The 13,842-nt window shown below is 34.2% G+C and overlaps 2 protein-coding genes across 5 annotated transcripts; both read left to right on the top strand.

Moving 5' to 3' along the window:
* Positions 1 to 1,259: 1,259 nt before the first annotated feature.
* LOC139857695 (uncharacterized) lies at positions 1,260 to 5,176 on the top strand. 4 transcript variants are annotated; one of them, XM_071846521.1, is made up of 6 exons: positions 1,260 to 1,455; positions 2,808 to 2,878; positions 3,074 to 3,169; positions 3,286 to 3,389; positions 3,498 to 3,634; positions 4,885 to 5,176. In XM_071846521.1, exons 2-6 carry the CDS (start codon positions 2,819 to 2,821, stop codon positions 4,965 to 4,967), a joined length of 480 nt encoding a protein of 159 aa, XP_071702622.1. In that variant the 5' UTR covers positions 1,260 to 1,455; positions 2,808 to 2,818; the 3' UTR covers positions 4,968 to 5,176. The 4 variants fall into 4 exon arrangements, with proteins under 4 accessions (XP_071702622.1, XP_071702620.1, XP_071702623.1 ...); XM_071846519.1 differs by having other exon boundaries at positions 2,775 to 2,878; XM_071846522.1 differs by lacking the exon at positions 1,260 to 1,455 and adding an exon at positions 1,539 to 1,727.
* Positions 5,177 to 6,175: 999 nt separating this feature from the next.
* On the top strand, positions 6,176 to 6,944 carry LOC139857694 (putative germin-like protein 2-1). The gene is made up of 2 exons (XM_071846518.1): positions 6,176 to 6,304; positions 6,396 to 6,944. The coding sequence occupies exons 1-2, from the start codon at positions 6,193 to 6,195 to the stop codon at positions 6,929 to 6,931; spliced, it is 648 nt and encodes a 215-aa protein (XP_071702619.1). The 5' UTR covers positions 6,176 to 6,192; the 3' UTR covers positions 6,932 to 6,944.
* The last annotated feature ends 6,898 nt before the right edge of the window (positions 6,945 to 13,842 follow it).

The raw sequence follows: 13,842 nt of genomic DNA, 5'->3' as shown, positions 1-13,842 counted from the left end.
TAAATAAGGCTAGGTTTTCTTTTCGCCAATTACTCGTTCATTTCATCTTTACATTAAGAAGTCACTAAATTCTATTGAGTTTGCTACTGTAAGAGATTAGCTAATTCGAATCGGGTTGTGTGCGAAGGCGATGTTATCGTTGATGGCGATCATTTGGTTGATCGAATGTTTTGTGCTAACTCAAAGACCACCTTTAATGATGTGAATGTTTCTAACACTCCCGCTGATTCGAGTCATCATGTCAATCTTGAATCCGTTTCAGAGAAGGTTAAAAGCGCTATGGCAGGTTCTAATGTTTCTGCTTCTTTTGATGTTGAATTGGAGTTTCCATGTTTTGGTAAACCGTGCGTTAAAAATTGCTTGAAATCGTGGAATTATTGCCGGAACTATAACGCTCCATTTTGTTGTTTGGCTAACAGTTCTTCCGATAGTGTTGTTAACAGGACCGAGTCTACCTCGGACCCGATTCAACCGGTGCCTAGTGATTTGTTTGTAGGCAGTGTTCGCATTCCCACTTCGGATGGTGTGCAGTCAGTTTCTAAAACTTTTATACGCGACAAAGTTTCATCTATCGAGAGTATGCTTCCGGCTTTCGATTATGTTGAAGAACTTGAAGATGACTTGGTTGATGTGATTCCAGTTTTGGAGTCGAAAGATGTGGCCAATGTTTTCGTTCCTTCTGATGTCGTTGAGGGCTCTGGTGATTTTTGTGGGCCAGAGAAGTTAGGCTCATCCTCTGTTGGGCCGAGTCATGATGAAGTCACTGGATCAAAGGTGGGCTTGGTCAAGGTGGCTTGCAGTTTTGATTCTATCGCGTCCAAGGTCGACAGTGTTAATGGTAGAAATATGGTTAGCTCCGATCCTGTTGCGGCTTTTTGTGAGGTAATGGACAATATGGAAGGGGTTCAAAAGGGTGTCGCTAACAACTCTAAAGTACCAGCTTCCGAACCATCGTTTGATAAAAAAGCCAAGAAAGGGAAGAAAAAAGAAGATTTCTTATGAAGAGGAGTTGGAAGTGTTTGGAGACTTCGTCAAAGATGCTTGATCATGTTGTGTGTTTAGATGATTCTTTATTTTCCGTTGATCGGTTAGATAGGTTATCATCTTTTGTCCTTCTGTGATTCGTAATACTTGTGTTTTTTAGATGGTTTAGCGAGCTTTGTATTGGTCTAGTTTTGTAATGCTCTGCTTGTTTGGTTTGTTTGAAGAAGGTTTCATTTCTGAATGAACCTTCTTTTGAATAAAGTTGATCCGTTTTTAAGCTGGAAAAAAAAAAAAAAAAGAGATTAGTATATTGAAAAGCGCAGCCTAAATTTGACAATCAAATTCGTTAGATCAACTGAATACCTAACCTAGGTCGAAAATTAGGGTTTCCCCCTGATTGAGTAAAATCGAGTGTGTGGAAATTAGGGTTTCGAACGATTAACTAAGGTTTGAGTCAACCGCTGCTGAAAGGTTAGTAGTTGTTTTTTTTTTTTTATGTTGTTGCCCATAACCTGTTTGTGAAAATGTCTAAAAAGAGGTGTGATTTTGGTGTGAAAATTTTTAAGCATTGGTGTATTATTATGCATTTAATTAACAAGAGCAACAATACTCAATCCCGCCCCCATGATATATAACTACAACCAATTGTGTGTCATCCAGAGTATTATTTCCGTACCCTTTTGCATCTATCGATTCCTAATCTCACAGCTTCAATAATTCTTATTCTTACTACATCTACTCAGGTGCGATTTAACCTTTTCTTTTCACTTAATTTTGTCCCAATTTTAACTATTTCATATTAGTATTTAGGGTTTATGAACCTTTATTACTTATTTTCAGGTATGATTTTTCTTTTCCGTTTTCTTCTCAATTTGTGGCTCGTATTTGAATTATTTCATGTTAGGGTTTAGGAATTATTATGTTTTCTTAATCTTAATATAGATAATATTTTTGGCAAAATGAAATGTATTATTTATGTTTAAAGGTTCAGTGGATGTAGTTAATCACTCCGTTTTTTTTTTTTTTTTTTTTTTTTTTTTTTTTTTTTTTTTGAATGCTGCATATGCTCAATCAATTTTCGTCCCCAGCCTATTTGATTATTTCAATTAGAGGTAGCTTTTATGCGTTGTTATGAAATCAGTTCAAACAAGCCATTGCCGTTTTATTGGTATTGGACAGTGTGTATTACTGGAGTATTATTTAGGTGCTCCATAGGTTGATGTTCCTTGTTTTTGTAGTTGTTTAGTGTTATTAATGTTGAATAGTTCTCTTTGCGTTTGAAATTTAACGTTTGTTTTTGAATGCAATATCCATTTGAAGTCTTTTTTTGTTTGAAAAAGCTTTTAAGATGTATCTACTCATTTGAAATTGATAGCTTTGTGACATCAAACGAATCCTAATTTGTATTTTACTCTACTTGAAACTCTAGCATTAAATTAAGCCACAAAATTTGTTATTATATATATTCAATTGTTCTTCTAGATGTGTAGTTTTGTGATGCGCAAACTGTTGCAGGTCAATTTCAAATTAAAATGCTGTTCTCAGTTCGTATCCAACAGTTTTGGACTAATCTTTGTTGTGAAAAAAAAAAAAAAAAAAAAAAAAATAACAAAGCAGTACACATTTAATGTTGGTTTTTGATGTCTATGATGGGAACTAGTAAGGATGATCTGGACTAAATGATACATACGTTTGTGATGAAATTGAGTATCTATAAATGGGAGTCAATAGTCTATGCATGTCCCATAATTAATCTAATTTTGGACTTTTTTATTTTTATTTTTTTATAGCATAAACGATATCTTCTTGAATGTTATTTGCAGACTGACATATAATGGGGTGGAAGGCAGCTCAGAAGCTCATTCATCACTGGAAAATTTTGAGAGGAGATAATGTAAATAATAATATGTCTCACTTTTCATATTAAATACTTGGGTGATGATTATTCCATCACCTTTTTTGATTAATCGACCAAAATCTGTGCATTAACAGGTTGTTGTACTGTATAAATAAGTAATGCACAACTTCGGTGGATTAATAAAATAGAGTGGGTGCATTTATGTGGAAACTGATTTTTTTTTAATTGTAGGTGATGATAATTAGGGGTAAAGATAGGGGTGAAAGTGGCACTGTTAAACGTGTCGTTCGTTCTCAAAATCGTGTTATTGTTGAGGGAAAAAACTTGGTAATTATTCTTCTCCAATTCATTTATTTTAAGTTATTTTTTTATATGAATCAACATTGACCTCCATTGTGAATTTGCTACAAATGATATTCACTTTAGATTAAATTTATTTACAGGTAAAGAAACATATAAAACAAGGGCAAGGGCATGAAGGTGGGATTTTCACAGTTGAAGCTCCCCTGCATGTGTCGAATGTTCAAATTGTTGATCCTGTAACAGGGTATATATAAACCAAATATTCATCATCATATTTGACTTCTTTTGACCGTTGCTTTATTTCGTAATGATAGTTGAAGTTTCTTTTTTTCTTTTCTTTTTTTTTTAATAGGCAGCCTTGTAAGGTTGGAACAAGGTATATGGAAGATGGTACGAAAGTAAGAGTTTCAAGAGGCATAGGAGCGTCCGGGTCAATTATACCTCGTCCTGAGATTTTGAAGATAAGGGCTACCCCACGTCCAACAATAGGTAAGCTTATATTTTTATATATGTTCATGTTTATTTTGTTCTGTTTTGATTAGGGTGGCTAAATGAGTGGGTCAGATGTGGGTAGCAGGTAATAAACACTGTTTTAGTGTGCTACAAATATTATGTTAAATAATTTAGTAATTCAAGTTTAATAAAGAAAAATAAATTATTTAGATTAACATGTTTAGCCATTAGCAATGAATGACAACCCAAATCAACGGGTTGAGATTGCCACCTATTCGTTTGGATATATGATTAAGTACCTAATTATATTTCTTGTTTATGTTTAGTTCTAAAGAAGTTGACTCAATTTTTTTTTTTTTTTTTTTTTTTTTTTTTTTTTTTTGCATCATTAGTATTTCTTGGAATATTATTAATTTTTAACATTGGGCACGCAAACTTGTTGGCATACAGCTTGATTAGAGCTGGATGCCTTTACAATTTAACAAACTGTAATATTTTTTTTTTCAATGAACACATTGTTGCTGACTAACTTAACATATTTTGTTGAGTGAACTATAGGCACCCGTCAGGATTTGGCCCAAAACATGAATGATTTTTCAAAAACAACAAAGTTTTACAAAGGGGAGGTCATTTTTATGACTAAACACTTGAACTCAACAGTGTTATGCTTAAAACATAAAATAGCAGTGTTATGCTAAAACATTAAATAGCTCGAGTTTGACATAGAAAGATACACTAATACGTAATCGTTAGCACATACATGTTTACTTTCTTTTGGACTCGATAAGGTAAAGTTTTCATGAATTTCTACTCAATTTGTGTGTAGAGCTCATATTCTAGTCACTGTAGTAAAAGTCGGCTGACACGTTGGTTTGGGGACTAGCTTGTCACGTTTCGCCCAAAAACGCCTTAAAAGTCGGGTCAAGTTAGGGCCGAGTCGGTGAAAGTCGGTTAAAGTCAAAGTTAGGTCAACAATTTTAAATTTAATATTTTAAAGATTAGATTTTATGCCATGTTTGTAACACTAATATTTTTATATTTTATTTTTGATATATTTATGTGTAATAATATATGTCTAAATTATTTACTGCCAAAAGTCAACGTTTGACTCATCTTGACTGGTCCCGACTCGTCCCCGACTTGCGACTGTAAATGCTAGTTCAATGTTAGCACATATCGATTAGATGTTAGATGTTAATATGTTATACAATGAACTTATAGCCAATAACAGTTTATAGCATTATAGCATCTAATTCTAATCTTTTATTATTTGATGTTTGCAACAGCTGGTCCAAAGGATACTCCTATAGAGCTAGTGCTTGAAAAGACGTACGATTCTAAAACCGGAAAGGGCATGCCAGATCTTTAATTTTAGTCAGCAAACTGCAAACCGTTAAAGGCTTTTTTTCGTTTGTTTCTTTGTTAGCCACATTTCATATTTGCAACCAGTTAGTAAGTCATAACAGTTGCTCGTGAATACTCATTTAGCCATTGCCGAAATTTGTTTAAATCCGCTTGAAATGATGTCTTATGAACGAGCTTGTGTACGCTACATGTTTGCTGATGAAAAATAATGATTTTACTACTTTTTTTTCGAGCAGGTAAACCTCGGGCATCGGGAACTACTATATTTTTGAACAAAGTATAGGAAATTAAGTTATACATTTTCTGAAGAAGTTACAATTGAATGATAACAGAAAAGTGTAATACAATACAATGGATTTAATATAATAAATTAAATAATAAAACGATATTAGTCACAAAATATGAATTGGTAATTAACGTAGTCTAGAAGCTTGAATTCACGGTGTCGAAATGTTCAATTTGTGTTGATTAACAATTGAATTGGTAAAACCACCAAGTCAAAATGACTAAATGTCCTACCTTTTGTTATAATAAAATTAAAATTACAAGTAACAATTATTGATTTGGTAATACCTAAATTGACATGTAATCATTTGTTTTGGTTTGTATATTTGATGTGGATAATTTCATACCTTTGTCAAAAGACCCGCTTAGATCCATCTTTTAATCATCACAAGATTGCTTAGCGGTAGGTGTTCTAATACCATCACTAAAGGTCTCATGTTTTAAAGCTCTCTAGCTAGTAGCACGTTTTGGCGACCAAGTAAAAAATCGAAATCGGTCACAGGATAACCTGATAAGGACACGTACACTATAGTAAAAATATTCACCCTTCCCTGGTAACATGAACATGGTAAATCTCATTGTTTACCGAATCCGGCTTTTGCCTTAGATTCATTTCGAACTTTGCTTTAAAACTGAAACTCGTGTTCAGCACAACAAAAAGTATTAATTAATCTGTTGCGAGTACATGAGTCTTAATCTTTGTGTAGTCTGATTCAACTGTTGAAGTTATCTTATAAGGATGTATATGAATATGATCTGATGACTACATCTTCCTTTTACTCTTTCAACATATTATTTTATTGGTGGTGGCACTACAAAACTATCTTTCTGTTGCATTGTTTTTGCTATAAAAGCATTACAAAGCTTCATACTTGCTCACACAAATTTATTAAACTACCAAACTACATTGAAGAGCTAGCAATTTTTTCACTTCAATCGCACTAATGATGTCTCGTTTTCTTTTGTTCGGTCTCTTATTCGCAACATGTTCGCTTGCATTTGCTTCGGATCCTAGTTCGCTACAGGATTTTTGTGTAGCTGATCTAAAAAACAAAGGTACTATTACTTCTATCTTGAAATTTTAGCAATTATAAAATGAAGTAAACCTTACACTTACATATGATCTTTCTATTTTTATTCATCATAGTACTGGTGAATGGCGTAGTCTGCAAAGATCCGAATCAAGTAAAAGTTCAAGATTTTCTTTTTAGGGGACTAAACCGCATGGGAAATACATCAAATGCGGTTGGATCTAATGTGACTGCGGTGACTGTAACACAATTGCCCGGGCTCAACACTTTAGGCATCTCCATGGCCCGTATTGACTTTGCACCACGGGGTATTAATCCTCCCCACACGCACCCTCGGGCCACTGAAATCTTGACTGTCATTGAAGGTAGTCTACAAGTCGGTTTTGTCACGTCTAACCCTGAAAACCGTCTCATCACAACAGTACTACAAAAGGGTGATGTTTTCGTGTTCCCCGAAGGTCTAATTCACTTTCAGAAAAATGTAGGAAATGGGTATGCCCTTGCTATTGCTGGTCTAAGTAGTCAAAATCCGGGTGTCATTACCATTGCGAACGCTGTGTTTGGATCAAACCCTGATATCTCTAAAGATATTCTCGCAAAGGCATTTCAAGTGGACGTCAATACCGTTTATCAAATTCAATCAAAGTTCTAAAAAGTTATGTAATTGTCGGATGTTTATTTCTTTTTAACTTTTATTCTTGATTTACTATTTACTATTATTATTGTTGGTTTTTTGTATGCTTGTTTTTAGAAGCGAATCTATCTATCTATAAACATATATAAATCGTGAAAATAAATCTGATGTGGCAATCTCCTAATGACCCTGCTACTTACCTGCTTACGTGTTAATCAGGAAATTAATCATACTTAAGACTCCTTAATTAAATCCCCATTACACGTGGCCATCTTGATTGGGGAAGGGTAAAAGAATACTCAGACCAAATTAGTTTTGGGTTCTCCAGCCATATAGTTGCTTTTCAAAAAAAAAAAAAAAGTAAATAAAAAAATAAAAAATAAAAATTCAGAATGCTCAAATTATGCATCTCGGTCAAGTTTATAACGATAATCAGCGGCTTCCACCCCTAACTTATTAGGGATACGAAAATCCCAAATTAGTTTCTAAGAATCCCGATTGAAAACCCATCTGATTATTTCATGTACGCTTGTTCGATTTCGATTACATATCCGATTATACTAATTTATATTAGGTTCTCTCAGAATCAAAAACATCGGTGCAATTTTTATTGGAGAAAGTTTGATTTCTTGAGTTCATCATGATTTACTCGTGATTTAATCTGCTTTAAGGAGGAAAGGTATGTATTCGTATATTTTAACCGTAATTTTAAATTGTTCTTGAATTCACAGTCGCTGATTTTTAATTGTTCAGATCGTAATCATCGTTCGAGTCACTCTCATATCTCAATGGATTTTTTTGTAATATAATACTTTGATTAAATCAATTTTTTAATCGAATCATTCATGTAACGTTTTCGTTACAAAACTGATAAGATTGTAATCAGTTTCATTACTTCTTCCTTTTCAGTTGTTGTTTGATTAATTGGTTAAATGCATTGAATCATGATGAATCGATGTATTTATCTCCAAATTTTTATGTATAATTTGATAAATTAAGAAAAATATAGGCCGATTACTTGCTTCATGTAATTAAGCTTGATCTTATCTTATGTGTGTGATGTTTTGAACAAAAATCTGGTCTTTGCATGGTATTTACTGTTTTTAATTGATTGTTATATTTTTGATAACATTTGTAGAAAGATTTTCATATATAAGTTTCTTTTTGAAGTAGCATATCTAATGTCTATATACTCTGTATCTGTACGTCACACATTTATTGATGCAAAGAGTGTGTAATCTTCAAGTTAAGGTGTTGTAGTTAAGCTTGGTTGTGTTTCTTCAACCTTACATTAAGAATAATGTGTTGTACTATATGGATAGAAAAGAATATGTTCATAATAGATAGCATTAATAGGTTGAGTTTACTTATCTATATACATATTTAGTTTATCTTCGTACGTTGGATTTAGAAAATGTTTTAAAATGACATATTTGTTTGTGTTTTTATGGCTTTTAATTTTCTTTTTTGATCCATGTTCTGTTTTGACCCATTTACATATTAGTTTATCTTATTTATGTAATTGTGAGTAGTGTGTTTTTTTCTGTAAGTAAATTCAACTTCGTTAATTCAATTTTTTCAAGTTTAGATGTTTAACATTTAAATTATCGTTTCCTACTTTGTTTTTGTTACTGTTTGACTCAATCTTGATATTGTATTACAAGTATTCATTCAATTTGTTGTAATTTTGCAGGGCTGGATTGTGAATGATTATGTATCAAAACCTTAATAATGTTTTGGATAAAGGAAGTATAGGCATCTTATTGGTGTTCGATGAAATGACGGAATGAATTGGGTTATAGGTAAAATTTGTAATATAGTTTTGTCAAAATATGCAATGCCATTTTATAATGTGGTTTTGTTAGGCACTAACATTCTGTCATACCTTTTGTGTTTTGCACAATTCTTTTTCTTTGTTGCATTTAGTTAGTGCAAAAAATTCTGTTGAATTGTGTCTTCATTTATTGTTCTTAAATTTGAAATGCAAAGTAAAATGGATATCACTTTGCATGAAGTCTCATCTTTTTCATCGTCTATGGTCAGACTTTAAATGATACGAGTATAAAGTAATAATATTTGATATTATTTACTTGTGAGCAACCGATGATACATGTAACTTTAGGTCAAATAAAAGATTTTATTTGTTAATAAAAATTAAATTGGTCGAATACCGTTAAATGAGTCAAATTTCGGTAATGATAAAATTCTATTGATATCTCAAAATTTATTCATTGCTTTTATGATTCTAATTTATTATTATTGATTTCATGCAGAACGAGATGGGACAAACCAAAAAAAAGACAGTTAAGCTTAGATTGCATATATGGTAGTTTTCATTTTCATAATCTTATGAAACCATTGAATATGTTTTTGTTTTTTATTCTATGACGAATTCTCATAAACAATTCTTGACTTTTGTAACTCAATTCACACTTAGCTCGATTATAATGGTTTTAAATTACTTTTTATGGTCTTTATTTTGAATTACAGAATTAATCATGGCTTTATATGGACGTTTGTATGTAAAAGATATTTACAAGTTCAAAGGTTTGTGCAAGGTACATCAATGGCAGTGGTGACATCAATGTTTGTTTATCTGTTATTCGTTTAATTTTTTGTTGATATTGATATTTAGGTTTCGTTGAAACAAATTTTGTATATTGATGTCTTCTGCGCAGGAAGTTAAATCCATGAAAGTATGAGGTTGATGAATAATTGGAGACAATTAGAGTAATGAGATGCTACAATCACATGGTACTTTAACTGTATATATGTCTCAGTTTTACTTATACTATATGTTTCTAAAATTTTTCTGAAAAAATTGATTTGTTATCACAAAATTTTTGTTTTACTTGTACTGTATGTTTCTGAATTTTTTTTGAAAGATTAACAATATTATCACATTACGGTTTTACTTGTACTGTATGCTTTTGGTAGTAAATTCTACATGAGAAAAAGAAGCCTGGTTTGAAAATCTTTGTTATAACTCATGAAGAGTCTATGGAGCTATAATTGTATGTTTTTCTTTATATGCGAAAATGTGTAATTTGTGGTGTTTGAATGGACTGCACTCTGCAGCTGCTGTGGTTATCTCATGTTGTAGATGAAAGGTGTTGGTAGAAAGAGTTGGATATGAGAGGTATGATTTTCATGTAAATTTAATGTAGTCTCTTTTGGTCAATTTTATGATTTGATTCTCTATCATTTGTTGTTCAATTTAAAAGGTGTCGTCAGATTGATTTGTAGGTGGCATGGTTCTTATCTTGCAGTTATAGTTTGTATACTCATATTATTCTGATTGCTAATGTACCACAAGTTAAATTCAACCTCACTTGGTGGTAAGTTTGGCTATGGTCTTTATTTCGATGGGCTCACCATCAACTGCTATTACTTGGGTTAGGTTAGGCTCACCATCGTTTGTTTTTACTTTTGCTCATGATAATCGTCATCTTTTTACAGGATCATGATATAAAGCATGTAGAAGAAACATTCAAAAATTTCAAGGTCATTTACAACACTGCAGCTAGGCTGAAATGATCAACACTTTCCCATGATGGCTAATAAAAAACTTTCCCATGATGGCTAATGAAACGTGTGTTGAAACGGTGCGACGCGTTGTGGGTTGGGGTTATGGCGATCATATGGTGAATAGCTTAGAAAGGTAAAGAATGTTTCGTTTATACAAGTTGCGATTACAACTTTCATAATACATGTGTCAGGTATATATCCTTCAACTTTCATTGTAACTACATTGTAATTGTATTCGGATGCTATTTCTTAGAGTTGCCGTGCAACGCACGGGCTCTTAAATCTAGTAAGTGATATATAGTATGTTTATTATTATTTTTTAATTATTTTTCGAACAGCCAATATACTATTACTATGTTTATTTATCTTTACATTTCATTGCTTAATAAATTCTAACGCAAGATTCATTAATTTACTCAAACAATCGAAGCCTAAACATTCTGTTATGGTTTCGAATCTTAAAAGGTAATTAGATTAATATTTTTAATTTTAGCATTAGAGATGAAAGACAAGCTAATTGGGTTAAAATTGCCACCTATGCGTTTGGATATTCAAGTCAGAGCCAGAGAACCTGATCATGTTTCTTGTTTCTGTTTAGTACTGTATTAAAGATGCTAATTAAATTGGAAAATGTCTTTATTTTATTTTATTTTATTTCTTGGAGTACATATAATGATATAAATGATATAATTAATAATTAATATTATACGAGATAGGGTAAAAAAGTTCCACACATGGTAAATACACTAAACATGCATTTGCTAACTGGGTTAACTTGACACAATCTCATGTTTTGAACCTAGCAGCTTACCATTTTACCACCGTAAGTTATTTCATTTTGACAACGAGAGGCATTGCAGAGCAAAGAAAAGGCAGATAAGCTTCTAAAAGAGTTGGAGAATGGAGAGGTTAAATAAATAACTAGAAGTGGAAGTAGATAAAGAGGTTATTAGCGAAGAGGAACGCTACATGTTGTGTTGAGGTGTGGAGACATTTAAACAAAAGCTGAAAAAAAAAAGTGTCACTAAAAACTGTTTAAACACTTGCACGGATTTTGCAGATTTCGGTAAGCGTGAAACAGAGCAAAACAGTGCAAAAACATAGAAAAATGATGGTGCGCGGTGATGGTGCGCGGCGCGCACCCTGCGCGCACTAGGTGAAACTTGATCAGAAGGTTTGCTCGAAGAATCAAGAGTGCACGGCGCGCACGTTTAAGTGCGCACGGCGCGCACGTTGTCTGGCAGTGAGCTGTCAGCATGTTGATCAACTTTTGCACATGGGATCCGTATTTGGTTGTCCAAGTTGTCACTTTAGGTGCATGTGGGCTACTTTACACCTTGTTTTAGAGCTGTGATCATGCTAATACAAGGGTGTAAAGAGGATCAAGATGGCTAGTTGATGATTACTTGAAGCATGCTTATGTATTCTTGTTCTCCTATAAATGTTCCTGATTATAACTCATTGTAAACTCACCACCACGAGATTTAATCAATAAGAACACTCTTTGGTTGGCCGTGGACTAAAGCAATCACAAACGATTGCATATAACCACGTTAAATTCCCGTGTTTTTATCATTCTTGCTTGTGTTACGATTATCACTATATTTTTCGTTTGTTGGAAGTGGGTTAGATAACTTGGGTTATCTTGTCTTGTTTGGGCTCACCTAATCGGGTTTCCTAACAAGTGGTATCAAGAGCTCTCGGGTTTACGAGTATTCGGAAACAATGGCTGAAAAGAGTGATGTGAAGATCGATCGGTTTGATGGAACCGACTTCAGTTTTTGGAAGATGCAAATGGAAGATATGCTCTATCAAAAGAAGCTTTACCAACCCTTGAAGGGTGTTAAGCCGGAGGGAATGGATCAAGGCGAGTGGGAATTGTTGGATAGGCGAGCCCTAGGAGTTGTTCGGCTTTCTCTGGCCAAGAACGTCGCTTACAACATTGTGGGTGAAACCACAACGGAGGAATTGATTACGGCTTTATCTAACATGTATGAAAAGCCATCCGCTTTGAACAAGGTTTTCCTAGTTAGGCAATTGGTGAACACTAGAATGATGGAGGGATCCTCGGTGGCGGATCATGTGAACGAATTTAATTTGATTTTAACCCGGTTAAAATCGGTTGATATTAAATTTGATGATGAGCTACAAGCGTTGTTTTTACTATCTTCATTGCCCGATAGTTGGTCAAGTTTAGTGACGGCGGTTAGTGGTTAATCCGGAACTACTAAACTCACTTTTGAAGGAATCCGTGATTTGATTCTTAGCGAAGGTATTCGTAGGAAAGATTCGAATAGGAGTTCGGGTTCGGTTCTAAGTGTTAGTCGGGGAAAAGCTAAGTCGCGAAGTATGTCAAGGAGCAAGAGTGTGGTGTGTTGGAATTGTCAACAAGTAGGTCACTATAGGTCGATGTGCCCGAGTTTAGTGTCGGGTGGGAGTTCAACGAATGCGGTGATCGAAGATGCGTTGTTGTGCCAAGAAGAGGTTCTTGACGAATCTTGGGTTTTAGATTCGGGTGCCTCGTTTCATGCTACCCCATACATGAACAAGATGGTAAATTTCAAGTCGTATTCCGGTAAGGTTCGAGTCGCGAACGGGAGTATACTTGATGTTGCGGGTATTGGTGATCTAATGGTTAAACATACTTGGATCTTGAAGAACGTGAGGTTCATTCCAAAGCTCAAGAGTATGTTAATCTCGGTTGGGCAATTGGATAATGATAAGTGTCATGTCCTATTTGGAGATCAAAGGTGGAAGGTGTTTAATGGAGGTCATGTGGTTGCTCGCGGGTATAAGAGGGGAGCAAAGTATATAGTTGAAGAAGGGCTAGGTGATTTTGGTGGTGTTAAAATTCATAGTATGCTAATGCTTTCCGGGTTTGTTGAGGGATCTTGTTTGAGTGGGAGCTCAAGGGAAGTCGAAGCTAGTAAAGATTCAGGACGAATTGGTTATACTAGAGCTTTCGTTACTTCAGGTAGATCTTCTTCAATGGCAACTTTGTTGCAATCGGCCGAAGAAGATGAACAAGAGATTTTCATGAGAGTCACTGTTAAAGAAACATCTGTACAGTGGGAGTTGGCTCGTGGTGGAAAATCGGGTTTGTCAAAAGACGTGTGCGCGTATGTAGTCGGTGTTCCAATGGTGAAAGCAAAGGCGGTTATGTGGAAGATCAAGGGTGTGAATGCATTCTCACACGGTTGCCTTGATGGTATTGTCCACATGTTTGATCTACCAGGTGGTTTATTCTATGTTGGAAAGATAAATCGGGTGGATGTTATTGTGTACGGGTGGATCGCTTGGGCGATGGGGTTAATTGAGTCGGGTCGGACTCAAACGACCCGTTATCTCCTAGTGTAAGGAGATATGTGTCAAATCCAAAGAGTTGTTGTTGTTTGTGTTTT

Source organism: Rutidosis leptorrhynchoides, chromosome 7, assembly GCF_046630445.1.
Source record: "Rutidosis leptorrhynchoides isolate AG116_Rl617_1_P2 chromosome 7, CSIRO_AGI_Rlap_v1, whole genome shotgun sequence".
In the NCBI taxonomy this organism is placed as follows: domain Eukaryota; kingdom Viridiplantae; phylum Streptophyta; class Magnoliopsida; order Asterales; family Asteraceae; genus Rutidosis; species Rutidosis leptorrhynchoides.
This window is presented reverse-complemented; position numbering and strand designations above follow the sequence as displayed.